The sequence below is a fragment of the Pholcus phalangioides genome, unplaced genomic scaffold (genome assembly GCF_987345545.1).
Source record: "Pholcus phalangioides strain wild (caught in Gottingen) unplaced genomic scaffold, Ppha-v1.0 ptg000031l_1, whole genome shotgun sequence".
In the NCBI taxonomy this organism is placed as follows: domain Eukaryota; kingdom Metazoa; phylum Arthropoda; class Arachnida; order Araneae; family Pholcidae; genus Pholcus; species Pholcus phalangioides.
Genome location: NW_028301621.1, coordinates 1,982,664 through 2,006,436, shown reverse-complemented (window position 1 = coordinate 2,006,436; position 23,773 = coordinate 1,982,664). Strand labels below are relative to the sequence as shown.

The 23,773-nt window shown below is 34.3% G+C and overlaps 1 protein-coding gene and 1 pseudogene across 6 annotated transcripts in view; both read left to right on the top strand.

Annotated features, from left to right (window-relative positions):
• LOC149066985 (ubiquitin-associated protein 1) overlaps positions 1–23,773 on the top strand; it is a 34,672-nt gene extending 10,899 nt beyond the window's left edge. For all 6 annotated transcript variants that reach the window (XM_089252819.1, XM_089252818.1, XM_089252820.1 and 3 more), the window contains exons 4-7: positions 2,246–3,136; positions 16,162–16,434; positions 19,478–19,579; positions 23,323–23,773. In XM_089252819.1, the coding sequence (XP_089108945.1) occupies positions 2,246–3,136; positions 16,162–16,434; positions 19,478–19,579; positions 23,323–23,448 (1,392 nt within the window). In that variant the 3' untranslated portion in view covers positions 23,449–23,773. The remainder of the gene's footprint in view (positions 1–2,245; positions 3,137–16,161; positions 16,435–19,477; positions 19,580–23,322) is intronic.
• LOC149066986 (uncharacterized) lies at positions 12,364–13,302 on the top strand (annotated as a pseudogene).

Genomic DNA, 23,773 nt, shown 5'->3' with positions numbered 1-23,773 from the left:
TGAGGTGCATTTACTCTTCAATGAGGAAAAGAAGTTGAATTTATATAGATGGTCCAGACTACTATTCTTATCATTGGCATGATCTAAGAAAGAATCCGAGAACTTTATTCAATACCCAGCAAAGTGGAATTTCAGTGATGGTATGGGGGGGGGGGGTTGTTTATGATGGGCAGACCTCATTGGCATTCTTAAATGGTAGTCAGAATTCAGAAATGTACCAAGAAAACACTTGGAATCTATTTATTACCATTTGTAGAAATATTAGATAGTTCAAGCTGGACTTTCCAGCAGTATAATGCTTGAAAAGTCTCACTACAGAAAGCAACAGGACCACAATAATAAAATTACTCAATCATTACACTTCAGTCATAGTAAGAAGAGTTGATGGCAGGTGGCAGCACTACACATAACAAGCATTACACAGAAACAAACTTCATGTCAGGTTCACAACATATACACGCACATTCCAACATGTACCAATTCATTAGAAGTTCCACAGAGGCATATGGACGAAGTGCATGTGTGGTTTAGTACTGGTATGAGTATAATTCTTCCTTCCAGATATCAAAGTCAACGAAAAGAGTGATTCAGAGCCGAAACAGTCTCAGTTCTAAAGCAGCCAGACCTCTACCCCAAAGAAAACCTATGGCATATCCTTACACACGTCATGTATTGGCAATGGAAAACAATATTCCCCGGCTTCAGAACTGAAAAATGCAATTGAGAAAGCATGGTTTGGTACTCTTGATGGAAAATCATGTGTTTGATGTTATAAAAAGCAATGGCAATCACGAAATTTTTTTGTGGCATGAATTTTTATTGTTTTCGCTATAATTTGGCAAATATTCAAGATTTATGTTTTGTTTTTGTTCTGTGTTATTCATTTGTCTCAGGAATCCTGCACAAAATGCGTAAAGCTTCACAATTATCATTGATTAAAACTTAAAACTCAAAATTAGTGTTGTGCCTAAACTTTTATGGTGCACTGTATGATTAGTGTGAAATCGCACATGTTTTCTATCATCTATATATATAAAATTGATTTTCTGTGTGTGTGTGTGTGTGCGTGCGTGCGTGCGTGTTCTCTATACAAATCTACAATTTTAGATCGATCGTCGCCAAATTTTGCATATATACCAAATGGGACCCAACTTAAACGATAGGCTACTTTAAAATTTCGTCAGACCAGGGCAAATGCCCCAAATGGGCAAAAAACTGTCCGGCAACAATGGTTTTTGGGCCTCAACAATCACTTTCCGAACGTTTACTTTGGTTACCGTGGTTCCCTAGCGATGAGTTTCAGACGTGTTTATGTGTTTACAATGGTTTGTCACTTCTTTAATGCTGCCAGTTATGTATAATAGTTTATGCCTTTATAATGGTTTGCCACATTTTCAATACTCTCAGTAATGAGGCTTTTTGAATAGACGTCATAGTCATTACCATCATCGCTTTGAGGGTCAGGAAAAGGGTGATCCTCATAGAAATCAGTATTAAAATTGCCGATTTAACTGCATAAGTACGGAAATTTAGTGGGGGAGGGGTGGGGGGGGTTTCCTGCCACATCAATAATTTTAAAAATTAAATTGAATTCTCGATTTTTGAAATAATGAATTCACTTGGAGATACGAAGCCCAGAAAATTAAAAATATGAATAATTTGCCGGATCTACTTTTGAGTTGGATATCCATGTAATAACATTGATTTCAACTTTTTATTTATATCTTCTCAATCATGAAAATTAATGTCTCCGTATTGTCTTTTGATATTTATTTGCATAAATTCATATAGTTTAGGATGTTTTTAAAATTAGTTATGGGCCCCGTAAAGTGCATCGAAAAAATTCCACAGCTTTAATTAAGCATTTTTGGAAGCTGAAACAGGCAGAAATAGATAACTTGAAGTTCAGGGGGAGGGAATCGAAATACCTAACACCCATAAAAAAAGGGGGGGGGGCTATTCATTTCTACGTTTCTTTAAATTTAGATTTGTTTATTTCATGAGTCGCGCAGGACGTCGCCATATTGGTTAACTTAGACACGGTTTGCATGTCCCTCAAAGAAAGAGGGAGATATCGCATGATCCAAAAAGCCTCATTGAAGGAAACCCGGGCAGCGCCGGGTATTGTAGCTAGTTGTCTATATTTGTAATATGTAAGTCATTTGTATAATGAGGAAAGTTATTTTTGTATGTTTTCACTCGAGCAATGTTTTTCATTATGTTTTTCTTCTCTTCATTCAAACAGTATGAATTCTCAATCGAAAGCAAAGTTTTGGCTGACTTCAAAATGGAAAAAGAAAAAGCCAAGGAGAAACAGAATCAGAAAACTGCCAAAATAAAACAGCCCTCGACGACCTCAAATGGAGCTTCGACGAGCATGCAACCCTTATGGTCGGTTGCATCAATTCTTCAGCCTAAATCGAAATCACTGAGCAAGAATGTGTCTTTGGCAAGATCTGACAATGTAAAAAAGATTAACCTCTCAGATTTCGAAAATGATTCTTCGAGCCCGTTCGATTACATGGAGTTGCAGACTATTAATGATATAGAAGAACTTAGTACAGTCTTTCAGGACCTTTGTAAAAGTCAAAAAGAGCCTGCTCCTGCTAAGTTACCCGTAGATGATCAGGATACTTCGGCGATGTCGTCGGGGAATGTGTCTAAGTCAGTTAGTTTTCCCTTACCCGATTCTTTTGATCTTAGCAAGTCGACGGAAAACTCGCAGTCGCAACCTGCAACCGTACCCGTGAGCAGCGCTTCTTCAGTTTCAAAGTCGTTCGCTAAGAATAGTGAAAATTATTTATCTTACTCTTATCCTAACATGCCCGGTGCACTCAGTGGACAATCGGGTACGCATTGGCCGAACGAGAAAGCCAAGCGTAATAGCTTCACTAGTGATACCACCGGCCCAGCCTACGTTGCACTTTCACAAGTGCCTTTCGTATCGTCGATCGCTGATCAAAATAAGAAATCTGTTGTCAGTAGTGTGGGAAACGTCATAGAGCATCCCGTCATTCCACTGCGTAGTTCTAAAAGCATTCCGGATCTAACTAACCTGTTGCCAAATGATGAAGCAGTGCCTAAAGTGGAAAGGTCTCACACACCACCTGCAACTAGAACTAAAAGTTTGACACAAGTGAGTTTGCATTAATTTTCACTTTTTTTTTCTTTACCAATTTTTTTTTCAAAAAGTAATTACCATAAAGAGGCATGGGGGAAACCATTAGGATTTGGGTTTCTCTCAAAAAAAAAAAAAAGCGGAAAGCAAGGAAAAGTAAAAAATATAAATTATATATAGTATTCTTAATTAATATTTAATAATTGGAGAAATTTACGTGACATACCAATGATTGCAAATATAAAGAACTAAAAATTGTTATACTCATTATAAATATAATATAAATTGTATTTACTAAACATAATATTATGGGGAAGATTGAAATATTTTCGAGATGCCAAACAACAACATAAATTTGGTGACACGAGATGATGATGTTGCCTCTTGATGGTAATCCCCCTCTACACGACAATATTTTTTTGGTCTGCAGATTCACTGTATTCTGTTTTAATTTAGAGGATAAAATTTTGAGGAAGCCCAAGTGAATGCCCCACTTGTTGCAGAAATCAGGGCCGGCTTATCAAGTTAATTTTATAAATAAGGTTTTTTATTTCTATCTCTGAACTTAAATTTTGATTGTTGGGCCATGAATAATATGAGCAACTGAATGCACTGAATTAAAAAGCATGAAAAAAAAATGCATAAACATGTACTTTATCCCAACTATTTTGTAATTACTTCAATGGTGCAAAAAAAATTATTTGTCAGATTTTTCATGGTAATCCATGAGCCTCTTTCCCTACATTAGCTCTGATAATCAAGGTTGTACTGCGCTCATATCCCCCACAAGGGTGGGGTTGACAGAGCAATTATCATCTCTTGTATTTTTTATGCCATTAATGCACTGTAGAGAAGCCCATGAAAAGTCTGGTTTGGAGGCCTGCCAAAGATCCCAACCTAGGGCCCTGTTCCAGGATATGGGGGGGGGGGGGACCATGACCGTACTTCTGGCTCCGAAAAGTTTTTGTATGCCAACGACATGCTGAAAATGCTGCCAAAATGAAATAAAAACTGTCAACCAAAATACCACTTACCAAGATTAAGCGATGCAAAAGGTAATCTGATCATCTGCTTTCTTGTCTTGCTGTCCACAAATTGTGGAGCAAAGCTGCATAACTTTCCAGCAGCTTTGTTGTGGAGTGTCTTGCACAAGGAAAAAACTTTGTACTTGACTGTCTTTCCTCACCTATATTTCTACCTCTTTTGGTATTGTCGAAATCTATAGAAGGATTTTTCATATATTCTAATGCAGATGTTTGCCTGCTCCACCCTTTTGTCAATAGCGTATCTACCCATCTTTCTTTCTCTGGTCCTTTGAGCCATCTATCCACCGTTTTTTCTTCCTTTTACTTTTTTGTAAAATCCTGAGAAATGTATCACCTATTATATACAAATACAACACCACAACAGGCAAAATGCCCAGCGAAGTGGCTGAAAAAAAGATGCCCATAACAAATATGGATGTAATATATTTCAAAAATAAAGCAACCCAATTAAAAATGCAATTATAAACAATATATACACATGATAAAATATTATAGCAATATTTAGATTATTAGAGTTACAATACACCCAAATGATCCAAAAATTACTGATGAGTAATTTCAAATTAAGTAATTTCTAATGAGTAATATGTTCATGAGAGAATGTATTTCCTTCAAAGACTGAAAATGTACCTGGTATGTCTTAAAATAACATAAAGACATCTGAAAGTTATTTTCTGAAGGTTAAAAAAAACTATTCAGCTAGCAACTGATCAGCTCATTTTTCCCCTCCGTAAAAACCACACGTCCCATTACAAGATCCCAAGAAAAGTGGCAAGATTCCCGGGAAATTCCCAGGTGTATTTTAGGTGTGGGATCCCTGAAGAGAAACCCTAATTAGTATATCTACAGACAGTAAAAGCCACTCTTTCTCTCAAAAAACACTTTCAACAATAATCAAGGAGAAACCATCTAAAATAACATTGAGGAGGGGGAAGATATGCCCTCACAGCACTTAAGTTTAGGAATATTCAAACTTTCCTGTCTGTTATGCAGTGATTGAGGTTTGTTAGAAGTTCCGCAGAGGAATATAGACGAGGTGCATGTCTGGTTTAGTAGTAGTGATTGAGGACTTTTCATCGACAGACGTCCATGATTGAAGCAGACATGATCAGTGCAAGTGGCAATGGTTTTCCAGGAAGGTCTTTCTTGCCATTATCTGCACTGGGAGTGTACACTTCAATAATGGACGGAATGTCTGCTGATGAAAAAAAAGCCTTGATCACTACTAGGGTTGGACAGTTCTTCCGAAGCAAAAAAAACCAGCCAGAAGAAATAGGTTTCTTCCAAGCGGAAAAAATGAGTTTTCCTTCAATAATTTACCATATAAGTTAGAATTTATACTTTAGATATAGCAAATATATATTTTTTATAACATTAAGTAAATTTAATTTCACTAATTTTATCGTGTATGCAAATTAATAACTGCATCAATCTTTTCAAGAGTTGGGCGGTTTCTTCCGCTTGGAAAAAACTGCCGACCCTGCTTCTTTCAAGCGGAAGAAACCAGTCTTCCTTCCATATTCATCATTTGCACTATAATGTAAGATATGGCAAATACATTTTAGCACCTCTAATAAATTTGAATTAGACCTATGAGACAATTTATTAATATGTAAAATGAATTAGAAAAATTATATCGGTCCTCTGACCAAGATCACATATCTAGCTGAAGCTTTTCATCACACCTAGAGAAATTTCATTGAAAGTTTAAAATCCACTCATCTAATTTCAATCTAATTGACAAAATTATTTTTTAACCTTTTTTAAGTAACAAAACAATTAAACATTATTCATTTATTAAATGACACTGATCTCTTCCGTTCTATTATAAAATGAAAATTTTTATCTTATTTTAAAGATTGTTAGAAAACAGATTATTATTACAAATAATATATAATTACAAAATATCAGAAAATATTATAAAAATCCTCATTTTTCTCACTGCAGTGCAACATTAGAAAACAAAAGTGTTTTTTAGCAGTTGTATGCTGTAATCAATTTCTCGGCTTAGACTGAATGAATATGAAAGATGAGGAAATTCTTTTGAGTTCAGCAGAACTTGAAAGGGTGCTTAAAAGCATTTTGACATATCTACAAAGTTCATCAGGTTTGTCACTGCCAAGATTAGGAAGCTCCTTCCAAGTTGAAAAATACCATGGGAAAAACAGCAGGAAGAAATAGGTTTCTTTCACTAAATGTAGATTTATTTCTAAAAAATTACTTCCTTTCATACTCATGAAATCATAAGCTTAATTTACTGCTGCTACAGGAGGATTTTATTAACTGTAATGTTAATATAGTATGAATTTTTAAAGGTTTTATTACTTGTATATTTGAATAAAAAGTCCTTTAGTTATTTATGAACTTCAAACTACTTTTATTGGCAAGAAAAGTAACCATTTTAAAATTAATTGTTCACTTTTGAGAATTTCAGATATTTTACACATTACTTCTTTATTACACCTTTCTTACCATAATACTATATTAAAATTCAAATCATTGTAATGTATTCAATTAATGTATTCAATAGCATGATTTCCAAGCGCATCGACAAGCTCATGGAAGTTTTGCACTTGCAGTTAAAAAAAAATCACAAATTACTAAACTTTGCCACAGTTCCTGTTCAGAATTTATTCAGTATTGATAAGACATGAGAACAATTGATAGGGAAGAATAGTCTCTTCATATCTTAATTTTATGACTTACAAATAAGGCATCAAATCAGCATTTTGTAAAAAGCCCCATTCATTTCTGATAATAGTCAGCACTATTTGCACATTCTCTCTGTTGCTGTTATATTGAGTGCAATTTATGCAATTTAAAATTTCAAATTATGTCAAATATTCTTCTATCCACCTCATGGAACTAGTCACTCACAATGATGGAAAAATATTACGATTACAACTGTTTCTAAGCATTTCAATTTGCTGTTATATCTGATGTCTCCTGGTAGGTTTGGTCCTATCGCATAGGGAACACCTGTGGATCATACACAAGTCCTATGATAATTCCTAATTTTTGTTAAACGTAACATATTATGCCTTATACAGTTGAATCCTGTTTTAACGAATACCATTATAGCAAAAATCTTGTTTTAACGAACACTTTCCTAATCCCCCAGATAAGTTTTATTAGGAACAATACAAAAACCTGTAATTCCTTTATAACAAAATTTCATTATAACGAAGTGATTTCTCCGGTATCTTGGAGTTTGTTATGATGGGATTCGACTGTAGTTATATATTGCCAAGTAATTAGATAAATGTGCTGAATATATGAAACTAATTATTTTCTGCAAACATGTTTTAATTATACTATAAATTGTATAATATTTTTTATACTCAGATTAACATTTCGATCTGTAATTAAAATAATTTGTTTTAATATGTGTGCTTTATTTGAAAATTAAATATTGCACATCTTGGCAAGGTATTTATAATTAAATGTTGAAAAAATATTGTTTTTAAAACATATTTGATATTATAAGAATAGACAAAAAAATCTGTGGTTCATTTTAAAAATTAGACATGAATAAGTGTAGTTAGTCTGCATGAAAAAAATCATGGTGTAAAGGCTTTCTATGGTAAATTTAAAAAATAGTTTAAAATTTTGTTAACAGGTGGGGCAGTATCATGAAAAACTTGACATAACACATGAAACGCCACACAAACAGTATATAATTAGGTTTTTATTATGATTTGTGTTACAGAAAACCATCATATTTTAAGTATGAGCACCCTTTGTAGCTCAGGCTACATCTAAACGATGCTCAATTTCATCCCTCTGTATCTGCTAACATCGATTGTGAAAGAGTGTCGATCACTCCTGGATTTTTGTCTTTAGTTGATGTCAGTTACAGGTGAGGTAAGAAACTTTTTCATTGATATAATTCCTGTTAAGAAGAAATCAGTGGAGTTAAATCTGGAATTAATCAATCCTGTTATAACTGGAGACCGAGGTGGCCATAACAACTGTTGTTGTGGAGCATCTCGCCAAGTGGCTGTTGCCAACATAACGCCAAGCTCGCTCATCAAGGAAAAAACGTGTTTGAAGTAGCCTTGGGGCAACGCTTTTTCCTTCTTTGAGGACGTGCATTAACAGAGAGAGGTTCGTTTTTGACCTCGCTCTCCCTGTGATAATCCGCTCTAGAGAAAAAATGAGTTAATCACCCGTACTAGTAACAGACACCGAAAACATAAAATGATGTACTAATTGCTCTAAATAATCTACGAAGAAGCTGCTGGACCTACCTTGAGGAGGGAAGTCGAAGAGAAGAGAAGGATGAAGATGGATAAAAACTGGGAAAAGTCAAGAACCTGATGGAGTCAAATAGTGATATTGGTCAACTCTCCTGCAGAACTGGACTATATACATGGTCACCATCCTAGGCTTCCAAATATAACAGCACGAACGCTTGTGCTTCTCACCCTCGATGCAGACTTACCATTTGATGAAGCAGATCAGAAAATCTGTCCTGTAAGAATCCCCCTCCAACCAGTACTGCAGGGCTCCCACTTGTCCTACTTTTAGGTAAAATGTCCTACTTTTTAGATTTTGTTCTACTTTTCCTAATTTTTTTTTCGAAATGTTCATAGTAACTTAGAATTGCATGTTTTTTGTGCTGAATAGCAACAGTTATAAATGGCGACAAGAACAATTACAAAGGCAGCACTGATTTTATTTTTTGCTTGATCTTATTTCAACCTGGGCGTGTTAGTTTCTTATTCTTCTGTTCATAGTTAAGGTTTATGTTCTGCTTATTTCACTGTTTGAACACAGATAATATTTTGATCTTCATAGTTGACTGGACAACTAATTTATGTTGCTGTTTCTGGATGAGATTTTATCCTAGAAATTTGCCTTATACAAAGTGAGTATATAAACATTTTTATTTATTTTTTTTAAACTGAAACTAATTTACTTTTATTTGGGAATGGTTGTGCAAATCAACAAAAAAAATTAATGGAGTAAATATACAGATTTGTGTTGTAGGAATATTTTTTTAATTGAGTTTTTACATTTTTAGCTTTTTTCATTTTTAATACAAATACAACACCACAACAGGCAAAATGCCCAACGAGGTGACTGAGAAAAAGATGCCTATAACAAATATGGTTGTCATATGTTAAAAAAATACAGCAACCCAATTAAAAACCAATTAAAAAATTATAAACAATATATACAAATTATAAAATACTACACAATGCTCATAATGTATTTATGGTTGTCTTATTCTCTCTCTTAAGTATGGATAGCTTCTCGATTTACCCCAACATATTTATCGTATTTTTTTTTAACGTGTCAATTGCATTACAACTACCTCCGGGGGTAAGCTATTCCATTTATTAACAACCCTATTAGAGAAAAATTCCCTGCGACACCATAACCTCGCATTGTCCCTTACCAATCGCTACTGGTGCCCCCTTGTAAAAGCAGTCAATTGGCGGTGTACTAAAAGTTCATGGTCCATCTTGTCAATCCCGTTGAAAATTTTGAACATTTCGATCATAAGGAAATATAGGATTAATATAATAAGGTAATATTTTTTTCTTGACATTTGCTAAGAAAGATATACTAATGATTGGAGATTTCGTAATTCTATCTATACACTATCGAACAAAATATAATTTTTATTAGTATTTTGTGTTTTTAAATTACAATAATTTTTTCCTCCAGAGATTAATGATGCCTGTACAGATGATTGCAAAATAAGAGAAAATAAAAGATACAAAATCAACAGAAACATTAAAAAAAAAACCACAATATAAACAAGACAAAATTATTAGTGTCAAATAGAAGAAAAATAATAATAATAAAAAAAGGAAAAAAAGGGCACACACAACACACGAAAAAGGCTAAAATTCTTAATGTATGATAAGAAATGTGTGTAAAATGAACAAAACATTAAATAATATATATATATATATAACGCACATACATAACACAACACATATAAGAGCAAATTTTTTTTGAACTGCATTGTCAATTGAAATGACTAATTTTAATAATGCTTTTTTTAAATGGCAAACATATGGGCATGTTTTGCATTTCTCTAGTGGTAATCAATTATATAATTTTGGCGCTAAATAATAAAAATGTTTACTTTCTTTCCTAAAATTAGGAATACAGAAAATTATATGAGGTCTTTCAGATATATTATTTCTTAAATTGCATAAACCTTTAGCATGGTTTAAGAAAAATATAGTACAGAGTAATAATGAAAGAGTATTACGACAAAGAAAATAGGTTAAGATTTCTAAAAATTGTAGAAGAATGAAACTGACCCAGACTCAAAATTTTGGAAACTTTTTTTGAATTGAAAATAAAGACAATGAATTAGTTTTATAATGGCCACTCCATATAATTGTACCATAATTTACGAGTAAAACCCATGGTACAAATCTTTTAAAAAATTAGCAGAAACTTATACAATAAAAATTATACAGTCAAATATCCCGTTTTAACGAATACCGTTATAGCAAAAATCTCGTTTTAAGGAACACTTTTCTAATCCCCCAATTAAGTTTACATAGGAACAATGCTAGGTAACCTGGAATTCCTTTATAACGAAATTTCAAAGTAACGAATTGATTCCTCCGATCTCTTGGCGTTCGTTATAATGGGATTCGACTGTATAAAACAAAATGAAATATTTTAAGTAATTCATGAACATGGGATTTGTATTTTAGATTATTTTTCATATAGTAAAATTTCAATTATCCAATGTAATTGGGATGAGCTCACATCAAAATCAATTCCAAATTTTATGGTATTTCACTAAATATAATTTTTCTGTAAATTCCGTTTTATATATTTTTTATTATATTTTGTTTTTAAATGTCATTTTAAACTAATTTGAATGTCCTTAAAACCTCTCATATCAAAACTAAAGTGACTGAACTCATTTTGTTTAAAAAGATTTTCGGGTATGATTAAATATCTGTGTAGAGTCATGAAAAAGCTAAAGTAAGGTTCTTTAAAGTTAATGAATTTAAAAAAAAAAAACCCTTGTTGAATGATTGTAATGAACTGCTTACATTAGCAGTCAGAAACACAATTGTTGTGTTAGTCATTGTCTTCCACTCTTGTTGAATGGGTTGGTGCTTTATCAATTCACAATATGATCCCCTTTTCTTTTTAATTGTTATTTTAGTAATTTTTGCATTTACTTTCAAAATAGTGTATTTTAAATTAAAATATATATATATATCTCCAGATAAGCATTTAAAGATATTTTTAAATAATAATAAATAATAATGTGATCCTCACGTATTCCCAAGGGATCAGCATGATCCGTCCAGGGAATTTGTTAGTGTTAGTAAACATCCATGAACGAACCGGGATTCGAACCCAGACCTGCACAGTGAGAAGCTAGTTCCCTAACCACTCGACTACCAGGTGGCGATATTTTTTCGGCGTGGATTTTCTTTTAGTATTTTGATTTTTTTTCTGGATATGAAAGAGATGGAGGTTTTACTATATCTTAACAAAATATTGTTAAGTATGGATGTCCTAATTTGAATATTTAAGTTTAAATTCAATTGGAATTTGGGTTTAAAACTTTTTTATTATTGCAGGTTATCCAGAAATGCCTCTGGAAACACACTTCAATGAAGAATGGCTGCTTCAGTCGGACAACAATAACCATGTTATGAACTTGTGGTTTACTAAAGGGAAAAAATGTGCTTTATGTACTTATAATATGTATATAATATGCACTCATGTGCAAAATTCATCTTTTGAAGCATAGGGATACACAAAAACATTCTACCAAAGCAAATGCCGTATATTCTTCCAGCCAGAGTAAACTTTCTGTAGATAAAAAGCGAATTGTTGGAACGTCGTGCAAGAACACAAATTCTATTGCAATTAATCCAAAGCAGAGATTCTATGGACTTTTAAAGTTGTTTCTTCAAATTTTTCTTTTGCTTCATGTGAGGGCTTAAAGGATCTTTTTGTATCTATGTTTGCAAAAGTTGTTAACAACTTCTGTCTCAACAGAACAAAAATTTTATTCTTGATAGCTTATGGTCTTGGACCACTCATTGTACAGGAAATGACATCCACCATTCAAAATTCTGGTATGTATTTCACTTTATGTGTAGAGGAAACAACAGCCCAAGTTAGAAAACAGATCTGTATGTTCGGTTTTGGAATCCTGATGCTATCCAACCAGTTCAGTGTCGATATTTGCCTTCAGTATTTTTAGGACACTCAAAAGCAGAAACGATTTTCGCAAACATATGTAAACAACTCAAACTAGAAGGGTTTCATTTATCTAAAATGATTATGCTGACAATGGATGGTCCAAATGTTAATAAATCCCTTTGGAAAAAAATGGATTCTGCAGTAAAATCAGCTGGCTCATTTGGGCTGATTGACATTGGTTCATGCAGCTTACACATTGTACATAATGCTTTTGGAAGTGGTCTGAAAGAGGAACCATTTAATATTATAGAGGAGTACGCTCGCAATGTGCATCAATGATTTAAACAGTCTGCTGTGAGAAGAGAAGATTTTAAAGCTTCTCAGGAACTGTTAGCTGTATCAGAGAAATACTTTTTACAATTTGTGAACTGTAGATGGCTTACTCTTGTCCCAGTACTAAAGAGAATCATAGAACAGCATGAAACCGTGCTACATTATTTTTTGCAGTTCATTCCAAGTTATAATACTGCATGTTTGAATTACACACAATATAACATCATTGTTAAAGTGCTAAAAAACAAATTGCTCTTTCCTCTTAAGCAATTTTTAGTCCATATTAGTGGATTGTTTTCAAAGTTTCTTTGCGCTTTTCAAAATGAACAGCCGCTGGTGCATATTTTGTATGACGAGTTATGTGAACTTCTAAAGAAGATGCTGCGGAAATTTGTTAAACCAGATGTTGTAAAGAAGTTCTCAAGTGATCTTTCTTCAATAAATTTCAAGCATGAAAACCTCTTGCCTTTGCATAAAATAAAAATAGGAACTGAAACAAAGCATACTTTAACCTTGTCTCACCTATCAGACAGGGACAAACGGACTATTACTCTGCAGTACTGAATTTTTATTTTAAAAAAATACTTATGAAGCTTTTCAAAACACTGCCAATAAAAAATAGGATCCTGAAGAATCTACAATGTGTTCATGGCTTGTTGCGAACTGAAGAAGACACGTGTTTTAGGCGACTGGTAACTCAGGTGCCACATGCTCTTACTGACAGTGACAGAATTCTTGATAAATGGCGATCATGCCAAGTTGATGATGATGTTAAAGAACAGTGTTTCATTAAAGAAAAAAAAGGACAATGCAGTTGAATATCGTAGAATTGACCGTTATTGGATTGAAGTGTTTAAGATCAAATCTCTAGATGGTAAATGCAAGTACCCTCTTCTTGCTAAGTACATTCTCTCCCTCCCTTTTGATATTAGCACATGGTAATTCAGATGTAGAAAGAGGTTTTTCTTTCAATAATTCATTGGTGACTTCCGAAAGGAAATCATTGTTCGAAAACACAATTAAAGGTGTGAAAGCCGTGAAAGATTATTTAAGAATTAAAGAAGGAATCACAAATATACCCATACCTGATAAGATGTTGGAGGCAGCAAAGCCTTCTCATGAAAAATATATGGCAATGTTGGAGAAGAAAAGGTTAGAAAATCAGGAAAAAAAAAAGAATTGAAGAATCGTTTTTGAAAAATCTTTCGAAAAAATTCTTAAAATGAGCTGAACAGCAAAAACGTGCTTAAGGAAAAGACAGCTGCCCAGAAATTATTAGATGAAGGAAAGAAAAAGTTGCATGACGCAGTTAAAAGGAAAGATTTTAGTGAAGTACTGTATATACTCATGTATAAGCTGAGTTTTTTTGTAGAAAAATTCGTTCCTCAAGTGGGGGGGTCGGCTTATACTCTGGTCACTTTTTGGTGAGAAAATATCGACCCCCGCAATCAGTAGTCATTTTTGTAGCAGTGTTCGAGAAACCGGCATTATTAGTATGGGATATGTTCAAATCCCCACAGAACCGATAATGTCAAAGCCGAGGCGAAGAAATCTAAAACATCATTGGCTTTGATACCATGTAAGCTAATGCCGATTGTACAGCCTTTACATGTGAACATTAACAGGCCTTTCAAAGACTATTTGAGGCATTTGTGGATCGAATGGATGAGTTCCGATGATAAAGTGGTGCCTTGAAGAAAACTGACATTGGCCTGGTGTGCCAATGGGAACATGAGGCGTGGAATTCCTGTTTCCGCCCAAATTATCATCCGATCCTTCAAAAAATGTTGCATCAGCAATGCGATGGGCGGAACTGAAGATGATATCTATCCTGTTTGAAAGTGACAATGGCGATGAGACAGCCCAGATGAAGATAAAAACGAAGATGCCGCACCTTATGATGATTTGATGGATTATGATGAGCTTGGAGACTCAGAAGAAATGGTTTAAAAAGTTTGAATGATTTTCTATTGTAAATTTCCTCAAGCTATTCATTTTGCATGAAAATATACGAATTTTTTTCTCTGAAATGAACAGATTTTTTGGGGGATCGGCTTATACACGGGTTTTCAATTTATTGCGGTTTTGGTGGTCCTGAAGTGGGGGGGTCGGCTTATACACGAGTATATACGGTATCTCTTTCTTCGGATATGATCGATATATCTACCAAGCTGCTAAAAAAAATTGATCTGGCAAAAAAAAGGGGAAAAACAACTGATTTGACTGGGTGGACTGTAGTAATCAGTAAAATTCTGATGTTAGTCAATCCAAGAAAGAAGTTGTAAGAAATATATTTTATTTCCTGTAACAAAGGAATGATATGTGTATTAAAACTATTATTCATTATGGTATGTTTTTTTTTAGAGATTATTCTTTATTGAACTGTTTGAAAATCTTATATTGGGTATTCCTGTGACTGTGTTGTCGTAATTACGAAATTGTGCTTGTCCAACTTTTTTTGTTTTAAATTGTTTTAATTTTGTGAGTGGGAACCCCTTGGTAATGTAATATTGTGAGGAGACAGAAAAGAATTATCTGTGGTTGCTAGTACGCTGTTTTGTCAAAAAATTGTTTTTGTTACCAAGTCATTTCTGTCATTTTGCTTTGGCTTGAGTCAAGCTTATAATAAGGTTACTGAAATAGTGCTATGATTTGTTTTTAATTTTTTAAAAACAAAAACAATTTTTTTTTATTATGCTATGATTATGTTGTCTAACGGGGGTACACCATCCTACTTTTTAGTCCTCCTTTTTCTAATTTTTTGAGTGGGAGCCCTGAGTACCGGCACATTTAATTTAATTATAGAGCTCTTAAACTAATTTAATTATCATTAACACCTTGTGAAACTAAATTGCTGTTGGAAAAATTATGATCAAATATAATGTGTTGAAAACTCCCTTCATTCTCTCGACTCTCTTACTAAATGTGTTTTTTGTGTTTTAGTATAATTGTTTTCAGTAGTCCTAACCTATATGATCACGAACCCTTCATACCCACCCCACTAAGTGGAAGGTTCAACCTTCCATAAAACTGTATCTTATCCAATCCATCAGCCAGGGAATTGGTGACTATTTATGCCTCTATATGTTATGGTAAGTTATTTATGATGCATCACAGATGATGTTTGCATGATACATTTATTTGTATCTGTGAGTGAAATTTTGAAATTTTTTTTTATTTATCAGAAAAAAACTTCGCATCATTTTTGTGCAAACCAGGTTTTTTGTGCCAATAAGTTGAATTTTTTTAATTAATTTTTTTTAAATATGTCATGGACTTTTCGCTCACCCTGTATATCATGGTCCTTTTTACGTATTATAAAATTACAGACATCTTTTAATTCTATTTTTTTTCACTGACGAAAATAGTGGTCATACTATGGTATCGAGCGATCTTCACTGTTGAAAATCGAAACTTATCAGCTTTTGTTTTTTATAAATTTAAAAATTTATAAAAAAAATTTTAAAAATTTAATTTCGTTCAAAATGTTTTTTTCTCTATCTTCCAAAAACGAAGGATGAACAGACTTATGTTAAGATGCTGTATTTCGATAATTCTTTGAAGCAGAGTGTTTGGTCAAGAAACGGTCCAAAGACTCTCCCTGCCATGCAACCTAATGAGGTGACACCACCTCCTCTTCCTCCTTGTGAACAAAACCAGCAACTACCAGATCCTTATGATGAGTTGTCAAACTCCGAAAGATATATTGTGGATTTCATAACAGATATGGGTTTTCATAGAGGCCAAGTTTCTCGAACGGTCAAACACTTAGGAACTGACGAAAAGAAAGTAAGCTCATCATAACAATAAAATCATGAAATTTTTGTTTGTTATAAAATATTTTCTCTAAAAATCTTAATTTTTACTTATGACTCAATGCATTTGAATAGGAAAAATTGTGTACTGTGAGAGATTCATGCAAAATTTCAGTTCATAACTTAAACATGTGCTTGCAAGTTCAAGCATTTTTACTGATTTTTGCTCGAAACTTGAATTACTTACAATTTAAGATACTGATATATCTCAAGGTACCCTTGTAAAGAATATTTCACCCTCCCACACCCGATTGGAGTGTTTCTACTATCTCCCTCCTTCTCTGATTTTGCAACAGCGCTAACTGTCCGATTTTGTTGTCGAGGCCAATTTGTTTAAATTATTGCAATGTTTTTGGATTTCAATGTCTTTGTTTGATTGTTGTTTTTCAAGAACTGCAGTTCCTTAAAAAAATTTACAATAGTCGATAGAGCCTGGATCATATGCAGCAGGAGTTTTCTATGGGGCTGGACAAATTACAGACACCAGGTCACTGTGGTGACTAAAAAATTGGTATTGGCACCTAAAATTTTCTTTGTGTATTTATTAAATTGCTGGCTGAGAGCAGCATAAAATGTTTGGATAATTTATAGCAGCATGTTGGCCCACATGCCAAACACTATGGCCTGAAAAAGTGGGGAAAAAAATATTATTTTGGGCTCTTTTCTCCCGGTAAATTTTTTTTTTTTGGTGCTTAGATTTTTTTGTGATTTGTCCAGCCCTGCCTTACACTTTGGGAGTAGGGTCATTTTCCACTTTTTTGGAGCCAGGAAACTGTGGACTATGAACGTCACAGATAAGCACGTATGATGTCTGAAATTTCTGAGTTAGATATGGTTAAATAAGCTAAAAAATAAAGGTTATTTTTAAATTTGAAGAATAAAAGTTCTCTAACTTTTGGCAATTGCACTACTCATTTGCAAAATAACATATTTTGGATACACTTATGCTTTTTCAACCATAATTTGAGATCATTTGGAAACTTTTCTTAGAAAATTACAAATGATCTTTTTTTGTATTAATTTATATACAATGGAATGGAATTGTTCAACTATATGTATAACTACACAAATGATGTATAAAAGTTCGTAAGGTGGGATCAAATTAAACCTTGATATTCACTTAAGTCTACATGTTCATCTGTACTTTTGGGGTGTTGAGTTATCAAGGTTCCACTTTTGTTAGATGTCACCACATGCATTAATATAAAGTGTGAAAGCCTTTTCACTGTGTGCAGCTTTGAGGGAACATTTGGTTCCAATATAAATAGCTGATGAGAATGCTTTTTACCATATTTTTCTGTCTGATTTAACACAACACTAGTTTTTATGCTTTGATATACAGAACAGAACCAACTGAACATGATCAGACTCTAGAGAGATTTAGAGTTTCCTTGATGATCAGACTCTGTTCAACACCTCCTAGTGATAGAAGGCCTTCGCAGTCTGCTTGTGACTTCAGTAAGTAGTCCATTTTCCCTCAGAATATTCAGGGAAAAACAATTCCCTGCTCATGCCAGTATCATCGTTGTGAAGAAATGAAATGATCGGGCTCAGAATTGACAATTTTTATGCCCCACATCCAATCACTATGGGGTGTTCGTGAGCCAATCGGGAAGATTCTACGCCAAAGTAAGAAGAAACGAAATAGGATGCTGTGTTTCAAAATGTGGCAAACTTGCTAGGTAGCCTTAATGACGTTTATGGCAAACAGTGCAGAGACCTTCTATCTCTAGGAGGAGGTGCTGTGTTCCTAGAGCAATATATGTATGGTGCCTCCAGGCGCATGGTCCTGTTGTTAACTTGTCAAATTCTGCGCGCTTTGCATTTCAACAGCAATAAGCCTTGGCACCTTGCTTATTTATGCTTGGAACTTGCCATCATATTTATTAGAAAGCAACCTGCCATTAAATTTCTTTAGGTACAAGCGCTCCTCGCTTTTCACGATTAATTGGTTCTGTGAAATAATTGCACAAGAAGAAATCATGTAAAGTGAGTTGAATTTAACATGGGCGAGATAGGGACAGGTGTTTTCTTCAAGATAAGAAAAAGTGAATCCAACTTGTAGCAAAATAAAAATTTTTGAATGAATTAATCGTTCAAACTTAAAAATAAATCTAGTCAAGTTAGTCTTATATGAGTGAATTTAGTTAATACATTTTAGTAACACTTTTTACTTCTGTGTTTGCTACTTGTGATTGATTCTAGTGTAAGTATGTATGTTTTCTTTCCTGAAGAGCCTGATAACTTTTTTAATGAAAGCAGCGGAGATCCAGCTGACAAACAGCATTCTTCATCGCTTTATAAAAACTTGAGAAGCAAAGCTAGAGAATTCTGAATATCCCATGCAAATATGACAATTCTAGATTTATTAGGATCAGTTTGTTTTTTTTTCAAATAAAATTCTGATATTGTAAATGTGTTACCAAAAAGATAGTACCAAAATAGATAGATTAGTCTAATAGGAGTTTCTTCCATATTTTTTTTATTTACATCAACAAATTCAATGGATTTTGTCATTTTAATGTTGTAATTTGCAAGCCTGTTTCAGGGATTTTACAGATCAAATTTTACAGGTTGAAATTTCTAAAATTAAGTTTCAAAATTGTGTTATAGCCAAACACAAACCCATGTAAAGCAAGAAATACCTGTATAAACAATGCTGTTGCTCATCCTTGATGGCTTACTAGATGATTATCAGGAGTTCCAGAATGAATTATCAATGAATACAAAGCTGTATAAAAATCAACATTCGTAGCTGCAAATAAAGCAATGTTTTCAATTTTGGGTGACGGCCCATGACAGCCTGTAAGATTGTTGAAGAGTGTTATTGTCCAATTTTCTTTTTTTTTACAGAAGAATTGCAGCCAACTGTTAGAGCAGGCATCTTCGATCACCAATGAGGAATGAACTTCTACTTCTTCAACACATTATTTTAACCTATCTTTCTACATGTGTTTTTTAATTGAGCAATGCATTATATATAAAGTAACCTTCAATTATACTTTTTTTAAAAATAGGTAGTAGATCATTTGTGTCAAATTCAATCTCTCGAAGAATCTGGATACGATACGTTAGAAGCCGAACGAGCTCTTCACTTGCACGATTATAATAAAAATGAGGTGAGAACTTAAATAAGTTTTACCCGTTTAAGTGGCATAAACTATTTTTTAATGAAGTAGGTGCTTTCTTCGATTTTCAGCAGGTGCAAAGTAAGGTATCGGAAAAAATGTTTCTCTCATTGAGAAATCAACTTTTACAAAATATCCAGACTTGTCAATGCTAAAATAAGAGGCCTTTAAGTATGTGAGACATCTTCTCTTTATTGCCGCTTCAAGGGTTAAGGAAAAGGTAATATAAATTTAGTTAGGGTAGAGATGGACAACTTTTTCCTCAGACCAATGTATCAAGGAAACAGTTATTTTCCTGAATTTTATGCCGAGGTAAACTCAGAAAGAAAGGTCATCTGGTCTCCACCAGAGCTCGAACCTAGACCCTCTTGCATTCCAGGCAATCTGTAGATGATTGCACGCATGCATGTGTTCTCTGAGATGTTACTTCACTCGCCGATAATTTATCTGCAAAAACTGAGTCCTTGAGTGAAAGTGGGGCCCCCCCCCCCCTTCCATTTTTTATGGATACTCCTGTGAATCAACAAATAATTGGTATCTAAAAACACGTGCTGCAATACAAAGATTCATTATCAAAGAAAGTTTAATTTACTGGTATAACTAAAGTTTATTTACCTTCATTGCTAAGTATGGTAGTACTGGTAGAGAGAAAAGTTGCAAAGAAACCCATCAACACAGAGGAGGAATTAATATGCGTAACAAATTTTAAAACAAATAAGTTAGATACGTTATATATTCACCAATAAATCAGTGTATAAATTCTCTTCTGATTGATTTTACATCTTGGAAAAAAAGCATTAGCTCTTCAATATCTTCTGCATAAATTTGAAGCGATTCTAATGATCATCTTCTGATTCATATAAATCCTTGCTGAGCGATTTCCAGTTGGAATGATTTTCTTTTCCTTCCCTGATGGTTCACAACTGTGGTGTCTACCATCGTTTAACTGCCATATACACTCAGTGGCCAAAAATTAGGAACACCCCTCACTCAAACTTTTACTTGTCTGTACAGCACATGCGCTGATGTAATAAACCAGATTTACTGATGAAAAGTTTTCTCCTGGTCAGAAGCACCAGTTAACATTACAATTTGCTAGTTCATTGGAGAAACAAGAGATTTGAGTGACTTTTAAACATGGCATTATTGTGGGCGCCAGAAGGAGGGGTTCCAGTATCTCCAAAGCTGTTAACCTTCTTGGCTTTTCTCATACAACAGTATCTTGAGTTTTCAAAGAATGACAGCTAAGCCAAAAACTTCAAGTGGAAATCACTTGTAAACAAAAGGAGTGCCAGGCGACTGACAAGCATTGTGTGGAACAACAGAAGAGCTACAATGCAACAAATTGCAGCGCAATACAACTCTGGTTTTTTTGCAAAGCATATCCATATGCTCTACAAAACGGATCTTAAAACAATTTGGTTTTAACCAGTCAAGTGGTTACGAGGGCGTTTGCCATCGCTGCCATACGTAATGTAGGTGCCCATGACGGCATTTGCCGATGCGTAGACTTTTTTCGGTCTTTTTCACCAGTCAAGTGGTTAAGACGGCATTTGCCATCGCTGATATACGTAATGGTGTTGCTTATGACGGCATTTGCCAACACGAAGACTTTTCGGTCTTTCTCACAGATATGACGAAATAATTTGTCATCCTTGTACTTTATTATCTCATCACTAGATGGAGTTGACAATTATATTTCAAGGTCTGAGATTATTATTACTATTATCTTTGTCATGTTTTGCAAAGCTGCATCCCCATCGCTATGTTTTTTTCCAATTCCCTTACGAAGATGCATCTGTTTTATTACTCATATATCTTTTAGCAAAGGTTCAACTATGATGGTTCCACATAAATCCATCAACAGCATTTTTTTTAGTCACAGGACATTATGACACCCCTCCCCCCCCCCTCCACTTTTGGGGTGTCATATTATGTCTCGACACATTCGAGCTATAAAAAAACATGCTATAAAAAAATATTTTAATATTTCAAACTTCCAAGAAAAGGGAAAAAGCACGCGCATCTTAAAAAAAAAGTGGGCACTGCGGGTAACGCTCGGAGAAATTAATTGGACAGTTGACTGGTTAATAGCTGGCAACCAACAAGAATCCCTTTGATTTCACTGCAAAACCAAAGAAAACAGCTTTTGTGGGCTAGAGAACGCCAACATTGTACACTTCATGAATGGAAGACGATTGTTTATATATATAGTCTGACAAGTCAAGATTTCTTCTCCATGAAATTGATGGCAGGATCAGTGTGTGGTACAAGCAGCGTGAAGCCATGGATCTGGCATGCCTCATGATAACTGTTCAAGTAGGTGATGGCGGAATCACTGTCTGGGGAGCATTTTACTGGTATACTCTTTGTCCTTTATTTCCATTGGAAACATCTGTCAATGCCAGCGCATATCTCCACATTGGTGCTGACCACATGCACTCGTTTATGCCCATAATGTTTCCTTGATGATGACTATTTCCAGCAGGACAGTGCACCCTCTCACTAGGCTCTAATTATCTCAGATTGGTTTGAGGAACATGAATCAGTTTAAATTGTTTCAATGCCCCCCTCAGTCACCCAATCTCAACCCAATTGAGTATTTGTGAGACAAGGTTAAAAGCTGTGAAATACCACCTTCTAATCCAAGGGAATTAAGCGCTGCCATGATTAGCATGGGTTAATATTCCTCCTCAATGGTTTCAGCAACTTGTAAAGTCCATATAAAAAAAACATGCTATAAAAAAATATTTTAGAGAAATAGAATATCTAATGTCATCAAAGCCAGAGGAGGTCCCACACGATATTAATGGTGAGTAGCACAGGGTGTTCCTAATTTTTTGGCCACTGAATATATTTCCACACCTAAATATGGGAGCTATGTCAGATTTTTATTGGTGAAACCTAACAGTGTCCAGTGGTGCTGTGTTTTGTATTCAGTAGGTGGTGATATATCCATCTTCCAAATCACTAATGTGTGGATTTGCAGTTTAACATACAATTTCTATGGAATGAAGCAAATTTATGCTGTGAATACGCTATCTCTGAATAGGTGGGTAGCCTCAAAGTACCATAATTTCTGATATACAGTTGGCACTCGATTTTGTGAACCTCTAATTTACTAATTTTCTGGTCGTTAATAATATATGATTTCTTTAAACACCTTTCCCCATTTACGAATTTCCGATTTTACAAACTGTTTTTCATGTCTGTACAGGTTTGTAAGAATGGCTGTTGTTTGTTTAACGCGCAGGAGGAAAAACCCTTAGAGAAATTGGAAAATTTGGTATAACAGCTGTTCATTCAGGAACGCAACTTGATGTTTCGTCAGCCTATTTGTGATAGCCCGCTGGGTTATATACTTTATATCAATACAGTATAGTACTTAACAACATAATATAGTGTGATCATGATAGACGGTGGGGGAAATAAATAAAAGGTTTGTACACACAAAAGAGGGTTTTCCTTCGTACCTTTTTTTTTAAATTCTGGGTATTTGACGAGCTTCAGCAGCATCTCAGTATATTTTAGAAGATATCCAAAAAGAGTGTTGCCATCTGCTTTACAAACCACCCATGAACAAATGCAATGGGGGAGCTGCTGGTGTGTGATAACAAGGGAGGCACGAATGGTGAAAGAACTTTTGATCTATTTTGACCCTGACAACGTATTGTTTAAATGTGTTTTAACTTTGTTCAAAAACATGTATGAAGTTTTTATTTTCTGTTTCACAGGCTATCAAGTATCTTGATTTATTGAGTCAGTTTCAAGACCTTGGGTTCGAAAAAGACGCAATCAGAAAAGCTCTCGTGCAGAACAAGAACGATCGTGATAAAGTCATAGATGCTCTTCTTTCGTGATTGGGATGATCTTAACTTGGATTTTCTGATGTTCAGAAAGTATGATTTGTTCCTGTGATTTCCTCTTCCCTTCATCGGGTGGCTGAGCAGCTGCAAGTGCAATGCTCACTAGATTTTGTTTTCTTCTCCCCTCCCCTTCGATGTATAGAAATTATTTGTGCATATTTTCTATTGCTTGTTTGCAGTAGTCGGAAAATACTTATGAACTGGAATTATTATTCATATCCAATAAATTTTTACAATCTCGGAATTTGTCGGGTTCTGCAAACTATGTGGCATCATGGATGTATTTAATAAGAATAAACATGTTTATATTTTCTGTTTA